This window comes from Indicator indicator, chromosome 2 (assembly GCF_027791375.1).
Source record: "Indicator indicator isolate 239-I01 chromosome 2, UM_Iind_1.1, whole genome shotgun sequence".
Lineage (NCBI taxonomy): Eukaryota > Metazoa > Chordata > Aves > Piciformes > Indicatoridae > Indicator > Indicator indicator.
The window spans coordinates 46,561,143-46,583,718 of NC_072011.1; the positions used below are offsets into that span (position 1 = coordinate 46,561,143).

Sequence of the window (22,576 nt, forward strand, 5' to 3'; positions counted from 1 at the left end):
AGTAGTCTTTTGAAGGTCATGGATGACATAGGTTTATAATAAATGATTGGGAAATTTCACAACTTCAGAACTGTCCTCCAGAGGTGGCTACCTTCTTTCAGGCACTAGGCAATATTGTCTCCTAATATAAATTCTTTACTTTGAAACAGATTCTGTAAAACTTTTATAGCACCAAATCTGAATATTTCATGAAGGTGCTACTCTTAATTGCTGTAAAGTCCTGTGGAGTGGAGCTCAGCTAAGTAGATTGTAAGATGTAGATGTAGTGTGAGAAGGTGCGTATATACCCTTCTGATAGTCATTGTAGGATTAATGAGCCGAATGGCCATTTCTCAGCCTCACAGAATCAGGAGATAAGAGGCTTATAGGCCAGAGCAATAAAAAGATTTCCTACTTGATAGGCTGAGGAAGTTCAGCTGCAGCAGATTAGGAGGCTTTTGCCTAGAGAACAAGCCGCTGGAGTTCAGTAACGGAAGCTTCTTGATGAACCTCAGATAGGGTTGCGTCTTGACAGAGGAATACAAGGCTTCCTTGAATTTTCCTTCCCAAAAGCTGTGCCTAAGGACATGCTGAGGATTTGAAGTGGGAATTTTTGTAGGGAGAATGGACACCATAAAAAGAGCGATTAGCAAACTGGAAATGTTGGTCAGCTTTGTGAAGCTTATTTATACCCGCTCAAGGCTTTGTGACTGCCCTCTCTGGAGTTAGTGGAACAGTAACGTGAAAAAGCTGTGGGGCAATGTGGGTGGCTGCAGTTCTGTTTCTACCTCAACAGGTGTCTTCTGGCCATCCTCTTGGAGAAGAAATAAAATTTTTAATTTGATGGAATTTTGTGAAACTGTCAAATTCATATTTACTTGGCTCTCTTGTTCTTTTTTTGGTGGATTTTGGGGGGGATTTTTTCCTTTTTTTTTTTTTTTTTTTTTTTTTTAGTTTCCTGAGCTACAATCAGTGTAACACTTCATACTTAACCTTTGGCTAGCTTTTATTCATGGCAACTTTAAGTAGGAGCTTTTCACTGTAACTTGTCCATAAAATCTTAGATTACTCTAGGTCTCAGTGGTTGACATTTGCTTGTGCCTCTTTTTTAATTGATGGCCTGGATGCAAGTTTCCCTTTGAAGCAGTTTTAGGTACCAAGCTCAGTGAACTGTTAGTTTGTGCTACAGGTTTGCCAGTAATTCTCCTTGCCATTAGTTGTCTTTGCTTATCAGGGCAGTCAAGAAGATTGTCCTGATGTGGTATTCTATATATGAGGAAAAGGAAAAAAAAAAAAAAACAAACCTAAACTCAGTGGTGACGAGCATACCTTCCTTGAAGAGATGGACTTTGTGGTAACCAATATCAACCTGTTTTCAGTTGCTGTCACTGGGCCTGTGAACTCTGGAATTAAATGGTTTTCTGAAGGTTGACATCATCTTTGTTTTACCTTCCTTCTGTCCTATATAATTTTGTCCATGAGTTTGCTTTGTTATGCAGTACCTGTATTCCTAATGAAAATAAACTTTCTGGGGTGAAAAGTAAAAAGAGTCTGGGCAGTGTCAACACTGCTACACATTCTGTATTTTCTGGTTTCTAGTGCTTCTCCATGCCTGCAGTTCTCTAGTGGTGGAAGTGCTTGTTAACTTAAACTGGTTTGGCTAAGCAAAATGTGAAGGCTATGGAGGGACAGGTGAAGTATATAGAAAATACAAGCATGTATGACTTGTTATGTGTTAAGGATGTATGTGTTAGGGATTGACACAAATAAATACACAATTTATGTATTTCCTGGATGCCTGGAAGCTTTTTAAGATCTGGTCAGCTAGTGGTGGCTTTGTTGACCTTATTGTAAGGAGGATAGAGGATTCATCAATTGTTTGGCATATGCAGGCATGAAATTTTTTTTCCTGTTGTCTCTCCACCTCTTAAATTGGATACCATGATGAAAAGAATGTTGCCAATAACTTTAAGAACCAGACGAAACTGAATTCTGGTGAAACTGTGGACTAATGGTGAAGAATTGCTGTGAGGCAGTAGTCACACTAGGATTTTACCCTGGTTTTAATATGTGCTCAATTATGTTAAATGAGAAGTGCCCTCATTTCTTTGAATGATTGATTACCTTTCATTTTGAGATTAAATGCTCTAACAATAAGCAATCTCTTGTTTCTTTTACTATTTGAAGAAAGAGGAAAAAATAAAGCCTAATGCTACTTTATAGCACCAATTTCTGAAAACTGAGACAAATCTAAATACGTAGAATGCTTTAAACACAGGATGAGGGGTGGGAAAGGACATTATGTCATTTAAGATACTATGTTTGTATAATCATGTGTTCAAGGATAAATTTCTCATTTATTTCCATACCTTAATGCAATCATGCATTTGGTTTTTAATTATCAATTCTGTTCTCAGATGCTGAAATGAGCACCATAATTGGGCTTGTCTAATGGCAGCATCTCCAAGCAATGCTCATTTTTCTCACAGACCTGAAGGACGTGTGGTTCTTGATGTCAAGACCACGTAGTTGTATCACCTAGTTAGGAAAGCAACAAATGTAGATAAAATATTCCCTAGAGTTATTTTCTTGCAAAGATTTGGAATACTAGCAGGGCAAGCACGTGTGTTATGCTACATGCACAGGTATGATCCAGTACAGAAACTGTGTTGCTTGATTTCTGAGGATAAAGAAGAATCCAAGAGAGCAAAAGGTCACACAACACAGCTTGCCTTAGTGTTGTCAAATCCCATCTGCTTGCTTCCTCTCCACAGGGCAGAATACATTGGATTATTGTACACTCAAAGTTCAGCACACCACTTGCACTTTTCCTTGCAAAAGAAAGCCTCATAGGCTTGGGGGGCTTGTTAGGACTTTGAGACTGTCATGCTACAGGGTTTTATTCCCTGAGGTGCTGTTAAAGATAGAGACATACAGTTCAGAGCTGTCATACTGGCCAGCAAGTAGAAGGTAGAGATTGGAAAAAATGTAATTTCTTTTGACTTTATCTTAAGGAAAGTAAAACAATTTGATGATTAGATGTGTGGGACATAGTGCCTTGATGTCTACTTGAACTAATTTCTTCATCCTCTTAAAAGAGCAGTACTTCCCCTTGGCTACTCAGGAGAGAAGGTCATTTTTCAAAAACTTTATTGGACAGAAGTCTTATAGTTAAACCATTCACACTGCTTTTTTAAGTGAAAGCTTCCTTCTACAGATAATTGTAGAGGATTGGTGCAAGTTCCATAAGTTTTCAGAAAGAGAAGGAAGGAACATGCTGAATTTTTATGCATGAAAACATATTGCCAGCCCATTTAGTGGGATTGTGTGCAATTACAGCAGTATGGGATGAAATTGTGTTCTGTCTTTTATCTGCTGTATTCTGTAGTGTTTAAGAATGAGTGTAATTATATTATGTTGGAAGGGAAAAGATGAAGTGGTTACAAAAAAAATGGATGGTGAACAGCAGTAGCAATTAAGGAGGTCCTTTCCTCCCTGCATGACCTGATTCTGACTAATAAGCAGAAGCTTTACAGTTTCAATAGAAGTTATAGGGAATCAGTCGATAACTTTTAAAAAGCAGTCCCTAAATGCAGATAGTCTGGATATGATTGGGACTCCTACAGTTGTGCATGGTCATGTGTGCCTGCATCATGATTTTGAGAGAGAAAAACATCCCAGAGCAGTGGGACAATGCTGAATGGGTTGTTACACAGGTCATAGAGATGTTAATAGTCTTTACCTTCTTGTTCAAGAAAAGAATCTAACATTTTCCAGTCTCTGCAAAATTCATGGCATATGTGAGAGATGCTATATAATCATTAACATTCTGCTAAACTGCACTGTTATTTCATCCAACACTGTAGAGTGTACTAGTAGGCTGGAGTAGAGGAGTTTGATTTTCTGTAATCTGCAAGATCAAGAGCCATGTAGATTCTCCAGATTTTCTGCGTTGTTATAGAATTAAACCAGAAGATTATTTTGAGCTATGTGAAAACTATTTTGTCTGGCTGGTTTTGAGCAGTATTTTCACTATGCTAAGAGAATTGTCTGTTTGTGTATAGCTTTTAACCGAACATAGTTCTCTGTGTCCATGTTAGTTTGCAAACGATGTGTCATTTTTTGCATGCTTTGTAGAAAGATGTGATGCTCACCTTAATTTCCTCTCTTTTACCTATTTCTTAAGTCCCAGATGGATTTAAGTTCAGCAAATGGACTCTGCCTTTTATTTACAGAGCACCATTTTCAATGCTTCTGAACAAACTGAAAATACCCCATCAGCTCTAAAAGCCATCTCCAGAGGCAGAGCAGTAGTCCAGGCTCTGGTAATGCCAGTTTCCTTTAGCATAAAATAATTATGAAAAATATTTACTTCCTTCTGGATGTAACTGTGCATATCTGTGTGTATTTTCCTTAGAAGGGTATGTTGCTGCTTTGAAGCATGGAGCCACAGGACCAATGAGTACAAAGATGCTCTTCAATTCGAGGAGTTTTATTCTGCCTTTAATATAGCAGTTTAATCCGTAATTTACCAAGACTGCTTTTCATATTGTAGGCACAGGAGAGGACATTCTGGTCACTTTTGAAAGGTTGTTTTTTATCATTGATAAAAATTAATCACTCTTGTAAGTGCAGAACTTCAAATAATTTTTTTTTTTTTAATTTTTACTTTTGTAGTAACAGTAATCAGTGTCATGTTAATGTAGTTAAGATTAGGACCAGTATTCTGAATGTGAAAAGCATATTGATGCCTACCTTTTAATCTGAACAAAAGGGGAAAGGTTTTTCTGAATTTACACAATCCAATAAGACTAACTTATTTCTGTGACAGAGAAATCACATCAGGCTTCAGTTAAATGTTTGACTCATCTCACATTGATTAAAACAAGTGAGACTATCTTGTGCTAGAGAAATTATTAATATTTAAGAAAGTTTTTGAAAATATGTTTCTAAGAAAAAGTATTTTTTTAACCTGCATTGTAATATTCACTTGTCGAGGTTTTTTTCTTTATATATATATTTATTACTTCCTTTTTGTATTCAACTCATCTCTTTTAAGGATTTCTGTGGTAAATAAATAGAACACTGTCATTCATTATTTCATTAATCTTAGGCAAATAATAGATTATCAGTTTTATGGAGTTAAAAGTAAACTAAAGTGTAACCTTTTTCAAACAAAAACCTGCCCACTTGCCACAGAAGAATTTTGGATGAAATGCAGCTGTTGAGCAGTTGCTTAAAATAAATTGCATACTTTAAACCCACCAAGAAGATATATGAGGATTCAAAACTGTGTCACAAATCCTGACCTACTGAGAAAGAATGCTTAATGAAAAGACTACTGTACATTTCACTGTATCCTCTGCAAGGAGGGTGAAGTTCAGGTCAACAGAATAGAAAGCACAATAGAAAGCTTCTAGGACTCAGGAAACCTGAATAATCGATCACTTAATAAACATTATTGCAGATACTTATGGCGAGTAGTTGATCTTGAACACAATAATAGGCTTTATAAAAGGATTTAAAGAAGTTGTAATATTTTTGTATCTACTCTGGTATGATATATTGACAGTAATTAAGCATGCATTTTTAAGTTAGTCTCTAATTGCCTTAATATAGTTTTTTAAAAATTTCATTGACATAGAAGTTTTGACTCAGATCTTTAAGGTACAACTGTTAATTTAACATAGGGGGAGGGGACGAGTTAGATGTTATAGTCGCATGTCTCGGCAAGAACTAAATAGTGAAGAAAATGAAGAAATGAAAAGAATGAGGCAAGACTGAGGTTGAATTAATCATAGCCTTAATAGGTTGTGGTTGTCATACATTTATTCGTAAAATATTTATAAAGCTGTTCACAGCCCTTACATCTGGAATCTTCACGTTGTTTCAAAACATAAGCAAATGCTCCTGTTCATATGAGGCAGATAAACTGTCACCATTTTTGACTGGGACGTATTTTTATCTATATATAAAGACCTGTGTGTTTAAAGGAAGGAGTGAAATCTTGGACTTTTGGCCAAAAATGTTTTTCTGCTTGCAGTGGCAAGCAACATTAAAATGCCACTGTATCTGAAGGAAACTGAATATTTTATTTTATTTTTTTGTCCTTCTACCCATAATCATTCCTGGCAGCCTCTCATGCTGCATTTGGCAGAACTTTGTATATTCATTTTCAGTCTCTGTATCTACAGCTATTAAGCTTTTGCTTTATGGTGTGGCACTTATATAGAGCAATGAAAAAGGAGTACATTTTCATAAGCGATTATCTGAACACAGAATTTGACAGGCTGACCCCGCAACAGGCACAATACTTGAAATGATTTATGATAAATTTTCTTATGTAGCTGACATGATTTCTAGCTGCTTTTACACCTCAAATAGTGTGCACATCTGATATGGGCTGGAATGATTGCTTTAGACCTATTCCATTGCTGAAGGGAGGCGTGTAACCCAGGTAATTAGCACTAATTCTGTTGCCTTTTTTTTTTTTTTTTTTTTTTTTTTTTTAGTGCTGGCAGATGACGTGGCTGTTGTATAGATACCATCTATGGAAGTAGTTGGAAGGCTGCTATGTTGGTTTTACCCCTCACTGTTCAGAGTGGGTACTTCTTTCCATCATTACTCTGAAAAGATTTAGCTTGAAAACTATTACCAGTATTCCAGACTGGAAACTCTCTCTTTTTAATCCCTGCGAAAGATGGTATTGCATACTGTAGAAAGTGTTAGTAGAAACAAAGTAATGTGGTATCTATGTTTAAGAAAAATAGTCTTTAATTTTAAATTTGTCAGTTTGGAATTAAGAGAGATTTGATCTTTTTAAGACTGAAGTAGTCAGGTAATTAAAAATGTTTGCAATTTCACAAGAGCACATTTGTTCATTACTCATTAGGAAATAAAACATTATTAATATAATTCCTTATTTTCTATGAAGATCAAACACTGAGACTCTCATAAATTCTGCAAGCTTATGGAGGCTTTTTGCCCACTACACTGTCATTGCACTTTATCGCTGACAGGCAAAAATACTTAACTATTTGGCAGGTTTGTCTTGTCAAATAGGCAAAATATGGAGTGAATTAAGACTGCTAAATAGTTAAATTGCCTTTCTTACAAAGTGGCAGAAAATGGCCTACTGAAAAGACAGTATTTCAGTAGATATGCTTTCTGTAACCTCCTTTATTTCTCCTGCATTTGAAGGGGAAGTTGATCTACATTTAAGTCAGAGGACAATATATAGGCAGTTCTGTCCCTGCAGGCTTTACAGTTACACATGGAATTACTGCGTGGCAGCACAATATGTTACTGTAATTCCAAGTATTGCAATAATGTTTTCTTTTTAATTGATAGTTCGGAGCTTTGCATCTATTTGGTGTGCAATTCTTGTGCTGATTTTTCTAACAGAAATATTTAATAGGGCTTTTCGCATTTTGCTTTGACTAGTGTGTTATAGAATGGCATCTCAAACATTTCGTGTTTGGCTCTGCTGATTATTTTTAAGAAATCTGATTTTGTGGTTTTGCCCTGCATGCCATCATATAATTTGTTTTGTATTTGCTTAAGCAAAAGTGAAGCGTATCTCAACTGTAAAAGTGAGAATGCTTTAGTTGTTTCACTGTCACTCATCTAAAAAGGCATGTTTTTTAGCCATTCCAGAAATTATTTTAAACATATAACCAAGTAGGTGTATGCAATACTTGTAATAGGGTAGAATTGGTTAATATATATTTTTAGAAAGGGGAGAGGGGAACAACCAACTTTTGAAATGCCTTGATTTAATTTTTAAAGGGAGAATGCTAAGACTATCATGTTTTACTCTGCCTGGTCCACAGTGGCAGACATTTCACTTCTGCAGAGCCCTCATGATTTCAGTGAGGCTCCCCTTGTATTGTAAGAGTTCAGCCACATGGATCAAATTTCCAGAGTGGAGTCTCACTGCCCTCTGCAAAGATCTGTCTATTGCCTTATGCCAGTACTGCAGTAAAGGAAAAGTGGGTTTTCCTGTACAAGAGATAGTAGATTCTAATCTTGACTCAATTTGTGCCTGGAGAGAATGTGGACAATTCTTACCTTTCCCTATTGTGCTTTTTTTGAATTTGAATAGTTCTAGACTACACTTATGACTTTAGTGGGAATTCTACAAGTCAGCTATCCCTACTGGTATTTACTGTAGGAGCAGTGTCCCTTAAACTGTATAGCTGACTGCTAGCTGATCTTTGTGCTTTGTTATTGTAACTGTTAGGCCTGATCCAGCGAAGCACTTAAATGTCCATGTAACTATGCATACGAATAGTTCAGCTGGTTCTGGTGGGACTATTGACGTGCATCTGTGCTGAAGTGCCTTGCTGGATCAGGTCCTACACCTCTGCTGGAAGCCTCCTAGGGATATGACGGTGTTGTCAGCCTAGTTATTCTGACAAAAGAAGTCTAACTTTTAATTGAGGGTTCCCAAGAGAACATTATTCTTGGAAAATTTCCATATCAACCTATCTATATAGTTGTCTATTTCTAAAAGAAGTAATGGAAGTAGAGTGAGAGAGATTAGCTAAAATGTAGCTGTTGAAATGTGTTTTGCCCTTAGATGGAACAAAAAGAAAAATCTCTAAAGCATTTTGTAGCTTTTAAGCAAGTTGCGTTTTAGAAAGCAGAGTAGCAACACACAGACGTAAGTGTGTTCAGAAAAAATATATAGTTGCAAGTGTTTCCTGGTTTGGATCAATATTACTTTCATTGACATTTTGTTCCACCTTTGTTTGTTGGCTAATGGACAACAGATATCACATGTTATTTCCAAGTAATTAATATGAATTATTATATAGAAAACCCATTCTACAGTAAACTATACTTGTGTAAGTGATAACTGCTGTACTCAGACTGGTTAACCGTTGGAGATTCTTTTTGACAGGAAGGTATATTGATTGCCTTTGAATTCAGAACTTACCTATCAGAGAAAACAGGCATATCAGATGTCACCAGCACAGTGCTTTCCGAGCCTAGCTAGCAAGCTGCCATTGTCAGCATATGTTTAAAATGGATAACAAAGGATATGAGAAGACTTGCATGACTGTGTGGTGAACTTCATGTTAACTCTGTGTTTAGCAGTGCAAATCTTTAAAAGTGAAGTCTCTAATCCTGCATTTAATAAACTTTGCAGTTGTGCCAAATTTGAGGAAACTGTGTAGCAAATTAATATTATGTCCACTGTTCTGGCCAAAAGTATCAATATTTAGTAAAGTCGTCTTCTGAAATGGCTGTGAAGTCTAACACCCTGCATTAGTGGGAGCTGCTATTTAAATTAGGGCTACAAAGATGATTAAAGGACTGGAGTGCCTTTCATAGAAGGAGAAACCAAGAGAACTAGGAGTGTTCAGCCTGGAAAAGCGGAGACTCAGTGAGATCTTATGTGTTCCAGTTGTATCTATTGCATCTTGTCCTGTTATAGGACACCATTGAAAAGAGACTAGCACCTTCTTGACACCCACTCTGCAGATATTTGTAAACATTAACACGATCCCCTGACAGTTCTAATTTTTTCCAGACTAAATATCCTCAGGTCTTTCAGCCTCATCCTTATAAGGCATATGTTCTAGTACCTTAATCATCCTCATAGCCCTCTTTTGGACACTCTTGTATATCCTTTACCCTCTTCAACTGAGGAGCCCAGAACTCAACACAATACTCCTGATATGGTCTCACCGTGGCAGAGTAGAGGAGGAAGAGAACCTGCTAGCCGTACTCTTAATGCACCCCTGTATACCATTTTCCTTCTTGGATACAAGGGCACACTGCTGTCCCAGGGATAACTTACTGTCTATCCCAGGCCCTTCTCCATGGAGCTATTTTCCAGCAGGTCAGCCTCTAATCTATACTGGTGCATGGGATTACTCCTCCTCAGGTGCAGGACTCTAGACTTTTGCTTGTTAAACATCATTAAGTTCCCTTTGCCAAGCCGTCTGGTCTATCCAGGTCTTCCTGAATGCCTGCACAGCCTTCTGGTGTATTAGCCAATCCTCCCAGTTTGGTATCATCAGCAAACTTACTGAGGATACACTCTATCCCCTCATCTGAGTCGTTGATGCAGATGTTGAATAAGACTCGGTGGACTCAGTACTGACCCCTGGAAGACACCACTCGTTACAGGTCTTCAACTGAACTTTGCCCTGTTGATCACAACCCTCTGAGTTCTGTTGCTCAGCCAGTTCATGATCCATCTCACTGCTCATTCTTCTAACCCAGACATCCTGAGCTTGCCTATCATAGATGTCAGTTATTAAAATCACATAGAGTGTGATGATCTACACTCAAAGGCTGAGGCAAGTTAGAAATACTTCAAAGCTAGCTATTTTTTTTAATCAACAAAAGCCTTCATTCCTCAAGAGCTGAGGATTTTCTTGACTTTGACTTTTATTTCTTCTCAAAGAAACACCTGTCTATAGTAAATGACCATGTGGGAGAGAGAAGAGTTACAAATACTGAATAGAGTCTTGATTCAATATTTGGATTTGGAAGACCAAAAATTCTTCCCATGTACTCTTAATGGCACCAGAAGTGTTGGAAATAACTTCCCCCCCCATTTTTTGTTTTTCCTTTTTGCCCCTAAATGTGGTTATAACAGTGACAGATTGCAAAATGATATGTTTGGGTATGCAGTTTAGATTAGTGAAGTCCAAGACCCATTTTCAAAGTGAACAATTAATTTTATGTATGAATTATGTAAGTATGGAATATCTACCTTAGGAACAACAGCATTAAATAAGTCTGTGAACAGTTACTCCATTCTTTTTAAAATGTTTGTTTCTACATGTCCATGAGTTAATGTTAAATGATATGTCAGAGTTTAATTTTAAATGTAGTCCATTTAGGATGGATACAAGGGGAAAATTGAGTGCATTCAGGTCTATTTATTACCTTTGTGGCCTGAATATTTTTTTTAATATTGTTATTACAATTTCAAATCTTAGGTCTGGCTTGAATTATTCAATTAAAAACTTTGTTTAATGTATATTTCATGTCCCATGTCTAACAGTGAAAAAGAATTCTGATGTATTATTGGCTATTTCCAGGTTAAAAAAAAAGAGATTAATTATGTAGAAGAATTATAAAAAAAAATCAGCAAAAGTAATTATATTATTCTTATTTTTCAGGTAAAACCCACAGCTGTTTTCTAATTCTGTTTTTCAGTTTCCATAGCTAGACGTGTCCAGGACCCATTAGCTGAGTTAGTGAAAATCGAGCCCAAACACATAGGAGTTGGCATGTATCAGGTAAGATAATATGTCTCATTTACGTAACCTGTCATGCTATAGAGCAACACCAAAATGCTGCTTTGTAATTGCCAAGTGGTTATGTCTCCTTTAAAAGACGTTTGTAGAGTTGATACAATGGTAGTAAATACCTAGAAGTCATAAACTACCTCTTTTTTTTAATCACCACTTTTAATGATCGCAATTGAGACTAAAATGGCTGTAGCCAGATGTATGGTCTATTAAAAACATCAGATCAGACAGGTAACCTGATCTGTAAAGCTTTCTCCTTTTTTGTATTGTTACTGCAGTGGGGGTTCGCTTTTTGTGTAAAGTACAATGAGATATTGATCATCCATTTAGAAGCCATTAATTTGTACTGTTAGGTGTATTCCTTCTTAGGAGCTTGTAATAAAAACATTTGTTTTGAAGGTTTGCATTTACTAAAGCTGATTTGGAAAATGTTTGACAACTCTTATTTTTTTTTACATTTTTGTAGGTTATTTCTGAGAGCTAGTATTTACCTTCAAAGTGTTTTTACAAAGTGAATGGTATTGATAAGTGGTGTGTAAGTAACTGTCATTTTATAGTGTATTGACATCCATTCAGGAACATAGTTATTGATGTGCTTAAGTCTCACCAAATAGAGAGTTAAAAAGAAAAGAAAATTCATCATGTGCTTTTTCTCTGTATTTTTGAAACTGTAGAATGTGAGTAAATTTGAAAAGCTAAAAAACAGAAATCAGAACTGAAAACACAGAGCTGTCTGGATCTGTTCTTTCAGGTTAGCGTGTGAGAGTTAATGGGATAGAATGCAATTAGCAGCCCAGAATCCTTTACTACCACTGGTAAAGATGATGTTACAAAGAAAGGTGCTATGAAAATTGTCAGAGAAGCGCTTGTTTTGTTTTTGAAGAACTGTGCTCAACATATTCTTTGGTTAAAGTATTGCTTAGCATGGCTTTTGCAAGCCCTGCATGTTTTGCCACAGGCTGTCAAACATACTTGTGTTGGTTGCTAACTGCAAAACTTAGTGGTGTAAGTAACATACAATTATTCTTTCAGTATGATCTATACCATAGTTTTTGAGGAAAATTAGATTGCAGGGCTGAAATACTGTAGATTTCATAACATGTGTATCCAGATTTCAATAAAAATGTGCTGCAGTGATGACAGCTAATAAATCAGGGGGTGGTCATCTGGCAAAAGCAGGAACTTCAATCTGAAGCATAGTTGGTTTCCTAACTTGTGGAGAGCCATTGCTTTTATCACCAAAATGAAAGTGATGCAGATTTTTGTTGGTCCTTACTTCAAGGAAATAAAGTATTTAGCAAAAAAAAAAAAAAAAAGGGCAACTTTGAAATGCTATTTCAACACTGAAAAGTTGTTGTTGTTGTTTTTTTTTTTTAATTCTAAACTGGAGCATTTTACTATTTGAAGTATTCTGTAAATTTTTAAGAATTAAGAACTCACATCTCTGTGGCTAGAAGTTACTGATTCAGATTCTCACTATCTGCTTATGATCTGCATGCACATTGTACCAGCACACATCTAAAGCAAAAAGGCACGGTGTTGGTGGTGGTTGTCTGATTTTGGGAGCATGATGTGAGATGAACGTTGCAATGAATGTACTGCCTCAGTGACTGAAGCTGGTGTCATTTACTTTGCAGTGAAATAGAACTGGGGGTAACTACCATGTTCTAGGCCCATTCAGAGAAACTTTGTGGTCCACTACAGGTGTTTTGCAAGTAAATGTCCAACTGTGTTATTTGTTCATGCCCAAACTGGTTACATGAAAAGTTTCAAAGAAATAATTCCTAAAAGCCTAGTAAAGTTAAACATCAAAAATTGTGCATTTCCAGCTTGTCTATACTTTGCATCTCATTGTGGTTTGAATGAATCGTCTTAAAAAGGAGCACCTTCTGTTGGAATTCTTAAATATTGCAGGAGAAGCTGTAAGATGCTTGTTCAAAAACATCAAAATTTCTGAGGTACTAGAGCTTTATGTGACACTAATGAAAGCAAATTTGAAAGAAAAGTCAGAAACTCTGCTGCCCTTTGTGTGTGTGAGCTCTCTCGTGGTAGTGGAGGGGAAGAAAGGAGAAGAGGAACTAACCTGTTTCAACTGGTCATCTGTCAGAGAGAGCAGCCACTTGCTGGCATGTCAAGAGGCAGGCATGGAAAAAGCTGTTATGTTGTACAGGGAGTTCCAGAGTAACAGATGATATAATCCCTCAGATAAAGAACGTATCAGGTACTGAATTTTTATATCATTATCCAAAGCAATTTGAAAGATTTTATTGTGTTTTGATTAATAAGTGGATATTTTAAAAAATTAATTTTGGGAATCAAATATGCAATGTACAGGCTGAGTCAAAAATGTAACAGGCTTTTTGCAGAGGCAATTACTTTCTTAACCCACTATAACTATAATCTAGCATTTAAATATGGCCTTTCCTTTAGTAAACACCCTGAAATTGATATTTAAGAATCTGACAAGTCCAGGTTTTGGCATTCTTGTCCTAAAGGACAGACAGCAATTAGTCCTGCAATTAGACAGAGGCAGTCTGACACTGTGCACTGCTGGCAGTGCCTGTGGAAGCACAAGCAGGATAGTGGTTTCTTGAGGGATGTTTGCACACACTACTGTGTGTTGATCAAAATGTAAGCTCCCCGAAGGGGTGGTCCTGCCTCTTCTGCTACTTCTGCCCAAGTGCCCCAGTCCTTTCCTGGTGTTGATAATGGCAATGAGATGTCCTGGGTTGGCAAATGGGGGGCGGGGAGAGGCGGTGGGGGAAGGGAGCAGCAGCACATAGCCTGTGGGAGGAGCAGAGCTGGGGCTACTGCTTTTGCAGCAGCCTAAGTTTTGATTGACTTGAGACATGGCCTCTCTATCAGTTTAAAATAGCCAGAGGTCCCAAACTACTCTAATTGAAAGGCAATGGCAGACACGTTAATTTCTGATGTCTTTTCTGGGATCTGGGATTTTCTTTTCTCAGAGGTTGAAGTGAGATTCTGGTGTGGCAGAACCTGCTTGAGCAAGCCTGTGGCTTTTGTAATTGAACTACAGCACAGAAATGTTTTACGTTCATCTGAGTGACCCTGCTGGGCAGGAGCTGCTGCTGTGCTATCAGCAATGACAGTAGAGCAGGGAGGTGGAGTGGTCAAGTATTAAATCTGCTGCTCACAATATGAGCTTTCTTAATGCTCATAGGTCACAGGCTAGACTTGATAATCTCAGAGGACTATTCCAGCTTCAATAATTCTGTGATTCTGTGAAAGTCTGTGGAGTGTGTCCTCACTTCCTCCCAACAGTACAACATGAAGGGAATGCATCTTTTGTAGTCACTGTTTCTATGGGATTTTGGATCCCTCCCACTTGGCCTTCTTGGTGCTTCATATTCATGTTTTTGAGAATATTGGTATTTTCTACGTTTTTTTGCCGCATGTTTTCCAAGAAAATCTGTTCATACTTTGGATATGAAAATACAAGTTTCCAGGTAGCAAAACATCTCTGTAAACTTAATCTTGTCAGTTGGGATTTGTGTTTACTTGTTTCTGGTGACGAAAGAGATCGAAACTTGTACTTGACTACCTGCTTTTATTTTCTTTTTACGTTATGACTCCAAGTTAGTGCACTGTTAAGAAAATCAGGTCTGTTAGTGAAAAATAAACAGGCTCCAGATCTCCTAACAGGTATTTCCTTAAACAAAGAGAAGCACAACCTGATTTATTAGGGCATCTCTCAAATTAAATTCCAGTTGCCTAAAGGTCCTTGTCTTCCTTCATCTTTATCTCATTAGGAAAATTGTTCATTCCTCCCAGACAGGAACTTAGCCAAAATTAATTTATCACATTCAAACCATATTACAATGATTTCTTCTGAAGATGATGCCCAGATTCTACCTGATACAGAATATATTTGCCTTGCCACCTCCCCATGCCAGTTCAAAGCTAAATTCCTATCAGGGAAGAAGCAGTTAGTACTAGAGTTTTGCATGCTGTAAACTGAATTTTGGCTGATGAATTACCACTACTGTTGTAATGTTCTTGGAAGTTGTAGATAAGAGCTGAGAACAAAGCTCCTTCACAAAGATTGTGGTTAAATAATTGAGTTCCAGAGCAAAGGAAACAAATTAAAAGCTTAAAAATATGCCTAAAGTACAAGAAAAAAAATTCCTTCCTCTGAAATAGAAACCAAACTTTTCATATGAGAACGAAACAGCACTAGCATAGATATTTGGTGCACCAGTCCTTATCAAATAGCCTTAAGGGGGAATTAAATTAATAAACTTATAAAAAGTCATAATCTGAATATATATTGTAAGACAGAGAAATAATGCTAAGGGATTGTGTTAAATTTGATTGGTCTTTTGCTGTTTATTTAATGTGCAAAATTCCTGGATGCTAAAAAACTAGTAACCCCTAGAAAAAGAGTTAGGTGGATCTCAAACTCGCCTGTGCATCATGTCTGATCTTGAGAAAGCAACATCCTATTTGGTCTTTATAAATTTTGAGGGGAAAAAAATCTTTTTGTGATATATTTCTATATATCTTCATCGTTTGATGTATTTGGAAAATTAATATCCCAAAAGGATGCAAGAGATGACATATGTAGTTTTCTAAAATCTGAAGTGGGAGAATACTTGATTCCAGACATAGCTGGAACGTTTTGTGTCAAATAAATAAAATTTGTAAACACTACTCTTAAGTAGCAACTCCAGGGGAAAATATGGGTAAGCAAATTCTTGGTTTATTTTAGATATATTGCTGAAAGATCCTGGTCAAAAGAGAGTTTCATACATTTGAGAATGCCTTTTCTGTCCCTCTCGTCCTTCCTCCTCCCTATGTTCTTCTCATTATTGAAGTGTATCAGTTTTGGACTGGTTTATTACCTGTAGGACATTTTATTTTCACAGTTGCAATTTGATATGTATTTTTATGCTTGGTCCCTCCCCTCTCTCCCCCCCCAAAAATATGGATATGTTTTACTAAATTACAACGTAACTTCATGGAACACTTTAAATCAGACATGCTTCCTTGCTAGTTATACCAGTTCTGCCTTAATTATGGCATTGCAGATATAAACCACTTAAAAATGTTAACCAACTAGTTATTAGTGAGGATTTCACTGAAGTTGTATCTGCTGCTTAAAGGAATGTGTTTTTTGTTTCTCCTAGAAGGCCTTGTAGAATGTTTTCTGCTGTTACAGGCCATCCCTGCATGGACTTTCCTTCCCTGCCTCAGTGCCAAACTATGCTGGTGAGGGTAAACTAGTGGGCAGTGATGGAAAGATGTTACTGGCCTCTCCTATGTGTGGATAAAACTACACATAGCCCTTTTAGTTTGTTGCATTCTTTAAATCTTCTTCCTCGAAAGAAGTCAAATCTTTCTAAACCTCCAGTAGGAGCCTGTGTGACAGGATGGGTATTATAAAGGTTAACCTCAATTTTGGCTGTAGTATCATTCAAAGTTTTATTACTCTTCTGAATGCGAATTTTTACTTGAGGCAAACTGACTTTATATTTAATGCTTAATAGTTACTAAACCTGGAGGTGAACTATAGTAACATTTTAGAAATACAAGGAGCAAAGGGACCTCAAGGGTATGTGTAAGTACAAGAGTAAGATCAGATACAGCCTGATACAACTGTGGGGTGAACAAGCCTGTGCACTATTTCTATTTGTTGTCTTTCCTGCAAGAAAAGCTGGCTGTACTACAGGTGAGGGGTTTTGTCAGCATGTTCTTACAAAAACCTAGCAAAGATAACTTGGTGGCTTTATTTGCTAAGCAATTCTGAAGGTAAGTGATTCTGAATCTTTAGATCTATTTCTTTACTTTCTAAACAATTAGTTTGGATAAGGTAAATGTTGTATTGTTTCTCTAATAGTGGAAACTTAAAAATCAGTGTTTAAATAGAAACCTGCTAACACAAAGAAAGCTATGAAGTAGTAAGTGACTGCAAATAAGAGTTGTCCTAATCTGAACATTGGGCATGACAATCTTTTATGGTGAGGGTGATGGAGCATTGGAACAGGCTGCCCAGAGAGGTTGTGGAGTCTCCTTCTCTGGAAACTTTCAAAACCTGCCTGTATGCCTTCCTTTGCAGCCTGCCTTAGGTTAAATACAAGATTGTATCTTTCTCTTGGTTATATGTCCTTTGTGTAGCAAAGTGCAAGAGCTAGGTATTTTTTTTTCAGTCAGAAATGTTCATTTTTCACTATTTTAGAACTTTATTTCATGCCTTTTTTTATTGGTTAGTTTACCCATAGAGTACATCAGTCCGGCATGTTACTTGGATAGCATGGAAGAATCACCCATTTATGATGTCAGAATAAGATGACATAGAATGTGCAAGAGTTTTTTAAATCTCTCAGGTATTGTTGTCAAAACAACCTCAAACTTGAGCTTGCTTTGTTAAGCTCATTAACAAATTTGTGAGGGATTGCAACTTACATTTTTCTGATTAAGGCAGTGTTATGTCTTGCTAGGTAAGCAGTGCTTTACATTGCATGTTTTACATTATCTCCTGTGGAAATTTAGTTTAGCAGGAATGTTACTTGCTGGTCAGAATTGTAGATTGCAGGTTTCAACACCCAGTTGAACAGCCTGTCTGCAAAACACTTGAGCATTCCTTCTGTGTTACTACAATGAAGTTGTATATACAGTTAGGTATGGAATGAGTCTCCTATGGTAGAACTGCATTTTTATGAGCTTGCTTATGTTTTTATGTACTTCAGTTGAAATGGTTGCATAAAGAGAACCTTTGCTTAAATACTGTCAAAGGATACCAGTGTTCATGTCTGTGTTTCTCACAGTAATCAGACTGCTTATTAATGAATGTGTATATCACTCATTTTTAGCAGTATATGGCAACAGGTTATTTAATTACAAGTGTACCTTGAGTTGAAAACACTTAAAATATGAAATAGACTGGTGGACTGGGGTCTGGCTGAAACTCTGAGGTATCATGAGAGTAAGTGGTTATTCTTATATTAAAGAAATTCCTAACTAGCATATATATTGCCATTACTATAAATAAATAAAAAAAAGAATAACTGGCCAAATTCTAGGCTGCTTCTGCATTGCACCTCATCTCTGAACAAACTCACTGGGACTTCAAAGACAGGAATACATGTGATAGTATTTCACTGTGCTATTTGCTCTACTCCTCAACAAAGGAAACTTACACCTATTCTGTGAACCTATAGTCCCTTATATGTAGACTATTGTCTATTGACTATTTTTGCAGCATCCTGCAGGTAATTGCTTGCTTTAAATTTGTGGGAAATGGGGATAACTTAAAACTTTAAGGTGTACAAAAACTTCTTGAGGGATGGAGTGTGATGGTTTTACCTATAGAATAGTAAAAGCAGGCACAAAAAAGGATCATGTCAGAAGGGAAATGGTATTTCAAAGAAAGACAGTGGATATTGTAGGCTGGTGAATAAGTTTGTGCTTACTGCAAGATTTCTACCACCACCAGCTTATGGTATCCTTAATTGTAGTGTGATAAAGTAAAAATCCTACGTGGTTTTGCCCTACACCATTTTTAGGGTGAATGATGTGCATTTCATTTAAAAAAGTAAAACTCGGTGAGCAAAGCTGTCTGTCATCTATGGGAACATAAATCTTTGCAGACAGCTTTGTCAGGAAGAGGTAATCACCCCATAATGTTTTCTGGATGCTTTCCCACCGCAGTAAAGTAGGTGTGCAAAACTTAAGATTTCTTTCTAAAAAAGTTACACCTCTGGCAACTTTGTGTAATGTAATGTTCAGCAGGATTTACTGGCTGCTGGGGGTGGTTTATATCCTGTAGCTTGGCAGAGGTCTCTTTGGTTGTGTCTACCTATTCTCTGACTGGCAAAGAGAAATCAACTGTCCTGTCAGCAGTAAATTTTTGCTAGTCTATTATGACCAGTTAAAACAAAGGGATATAGAAAGAAGATAACCATTGTGTTATTAATGATTTTAGTTAGTGTACTGTGTATATTTCATTATCTCCAAGAAGATGTGCCAGCATGCTGAGGTGTGATGCTGCCCCTTTAAGGAAATGAAGCAAAATGAGTGCATGTATATTTACAAAGAGTGAAAGAGCACAGTGGTATTACTGCATCTGGACATGTCACTCATGAAGCTACCCATGGACAGCATCTCTTTTCACTGCTGTCACCAAAAATGTGCTGTAGACACCATTTGAAAACTTGTCAGAGATGCGCCTTTGTAAGCAACCTTACTTGCAGGTAAATTTTAGACATTACTGTTAATAATCCCCCTCTTCTCATTGCTGCTATTTATTATTAAAGAGTTTGTATCTGAATATGTGAGGCTTTATAGAGCTGCTGACATTTTAGCAAAAGTAGGGAAACTTCAGAAGCGTTATGTACTGAGGTGGGATGATCTAAGGGTGTTGACAGGAAACAGCTGCTGAACAGATTTGCCCTGTCTTGTCGGTTTGCTTCTGATTGCTTAATTACCAGCTCTCTTGGCAGAAGTTTGTTAGGAGTTTGGGTTTTTTGGGGTTTTTTGTTTGTTTTGTTTTGTTTTACCGTATGACAACAGATGATGCAAACTCACGCGATTTGTGCTCTAATTGGATTAAAATTATGTTACTGTTCACAAAAAATAGGTGTAAATGCTGTTAATTTCCAGACTACCACAGAAACGGCAGCCAGGAACTCCTGAGCAGAATTGCCCAGTTATAGGGAACCCTCTGTGCAAGCCTGCTTAATATTACAGTTTGACTTTTTTTTTTCTTCTCACCCCCTTTCCATAAATGTACTCAGGGAGAGCCAGGCAGATTTAAACTCTTTTGGGAGACTGTTCTGACGTGGGAGCCAAATGGCAAGAGCAGTAAAATAGAAGTTTGTGAGGCTGGGATCCTGCCAATAGGCTTGATATGCCTTCTCTCTGCATCAGTTTGGAAACACTTGTTTGATTAAAAGCTGAAACAGAAAAGAGGATAATGAAGTCTATCACTCAAAAGATATTTGATTGAATAGCTTCTGAAATGTGTGAGGTGCTTTTGTGTATTTACAAGTGTTTGTAAGTGAAAATACCCAATTTTAGCCTTGAAAAATTATTCTACTCCATTCATCTTGATTTTATCTAAATTTTCATAAGTGAAGTTCTTTACATTTTTGAAACATTCCTAAAAATACTACAATACTAGAGTAAAAGCCAGACAGAGAGCTGCAGATTGCTCTTGGCATAACCTATATCCATGATGTGGTATTTGTGTTCATAGAACTTGTGTTTCAGGCTCAAACATTTATCTTTCATATGAAGTAAGTTAATCTCTAAGACTCTGTGTTGTGCATTCTAGTCAGATTTTAAAGTAAATATTATAATGATAAAATTGATTAAACTATGACCATAGTAAAAGCATGTCTTCAGTGTCCACAAAGCCAGGTAAAACTGGCAGTGGAGATGTGAATCACTCGCTTTGTATGTGTGTGGGGGGGTCAATTTAAACATCATTAATGTAAATATTATTTGTTAGTGGAGTTCTGTAGTCACCACTTGCTGTGCAGCGGTCATCTGTTGCATCTGTTGTTTTGGTTTCATGAATTAACAGTATGTTCATTTGACTCATAGGGAAGCATACTAATACTTTGGTACTTTTGAGTGATTCCTTGTGAGTTCATAGCACAGCAGCTGTTGACCTAATATCTGAAAATCTGGAAACAGCAATAGATTTCTGTTCACCCTCAGCAGGAGACCATAAGTGGCAATTAAATTCTCATGATATTTTAAATTCATAAATGCTTTGCTAATCTGTATAGTTCTAGTGATAGATATTATGTAAGATAAGAACTTGATATATTTTGCAGTGAAATACATAAAATAATTGTTCTTACTTGATTTGAACAACTATCGAATTATCAAATGCTGCAAGAACTTTCACAGGTTCACTTGAGCTATGGATTTATTTTTCTTGGTACCTGTTCCATATAAAAAGTAAGTGATGTGGTCTTAGTGTACGTGTTTGTTTAAATATTGAATATGTGATCAAATTTTTCCTCTCTTCCTTAAAGTAGGATGAATTTAAGTTAGTGTTGCTGTTCCTCATAATCATTCTGTGACAGTTATGTCACTCAATAGATATCACTGAAAATTGTAGCCTCTTTTCACTAAGAGGCAATATAACATGCAAGATTTCTCTGATGTTTTGTAATTTGCTGCTTTCTAGATTTTTATCTTGCTAATAACACTTTTGCTAACAAACAAGTTTTGAAAAAAAAATCATTCTAGAAACTGAAATCCTGTTTCGCTAGATAGTGATTAATATCTCTAACCTTTAGTTTTCTATCAGGAACGTAAATATACACTTTCTTCTGTGTCAGTCATTGTCTAAGATTTCATCTTTGTTCTGCTTTCCATTACATACCATGAATTATATGAAATTAATTTAATCGCTACTCCAAACAGAAATTAAATGTGCCCTAATCCAGAGTTACGTTGTTTGCTTTTACAACTGTAAGTCATAAGTAATTAATTTTCCTTGGAAAATTAATTCACTTACCATTCCCAGTAGCATCATATGTTGACACAGGGTTATAGATAGTTTAATATTTTTATTCGGCATATTGGCCTCAACTTTGGAAGACCTTAAAGCAAAACAAATTCAAATTTACTCAACTGTGTATAATTCAAAGTAATTTAAAGTGAATGTTGTCTTTATTGCTGTCAACCAGCTGATGATGATGATTCTAAAATTATATTCAATCTTCCAGTAAAGTCTATGGACAGATGTGAGTTTCACATCAGAAACTTGGATAACATGGCCCCGGGAATGCCATAAGTAGTAGAAAAATTTAGCTCCTCAGAGAATCTAATTATACATTACAAAGATTTGGGCTGGAGTTGATTTTCTTTCAATGTGCCTTATTTTGTCTGATACAGTAGAAGGTGATTCCTGTTGCACTGAGAAATTTGTAGAGCTGATTTAATGTGAAACATTATTTTGTTTTTTATATTGTCATGTAGAGAAAGGCAACACAGACACCTGTGTGGGTGGCCTTCTTGCTGCCCACAACTGACTGTCCTTCAGAGATGGCATTGAGTAGTGTGGGCCAGAACTCTTCCGGAATGAGAGAGGCAGCTTTTAAATCTAGTCTTTCAAGTTTACCAGGAGGACCTCTTTTCTTTCTTTTTTATTTCCCTTTTTTTTTTCTTTTTTCTTTTTTCTTTTTTTTTTTTTCTCTGCAGCTCCATAAAACATGGTGTTTATTACTTTGGTTTATTTTTATTTATTTAAGTCTCCCAACTGAAACTCCAGTGATGCAGTGTTCTACTTCAAACAAGCAAGGCTTATTTCATAAATGTCCCTTTGTGCATTGGTGGCTGCATTT

The 22,576-nt window shown here is 36.6% G+C and overlaps 1 protein-coding gene across 1 annotated transcript in view; it reads left to right on the top strand.

The window, feature by feature from the left end:
- Positions 1-22,576, top strand: part of SRBD1 (S1 RNA binding domain 1) — a 128,453-nt gene that overhangs the window by 60,755 nt on the left and 45,122 nt on the right. The window contains exon 15 of the mRNA XM_054397832.1: positions 11,161-11,243. Coding sequence (XP_054253807.1) covers positions 11,161-11,243 — 83 coding nt within the window. The remainder of the gene's footprint in view (positions 1-11,160; positions 11,244-22,576) is intronic.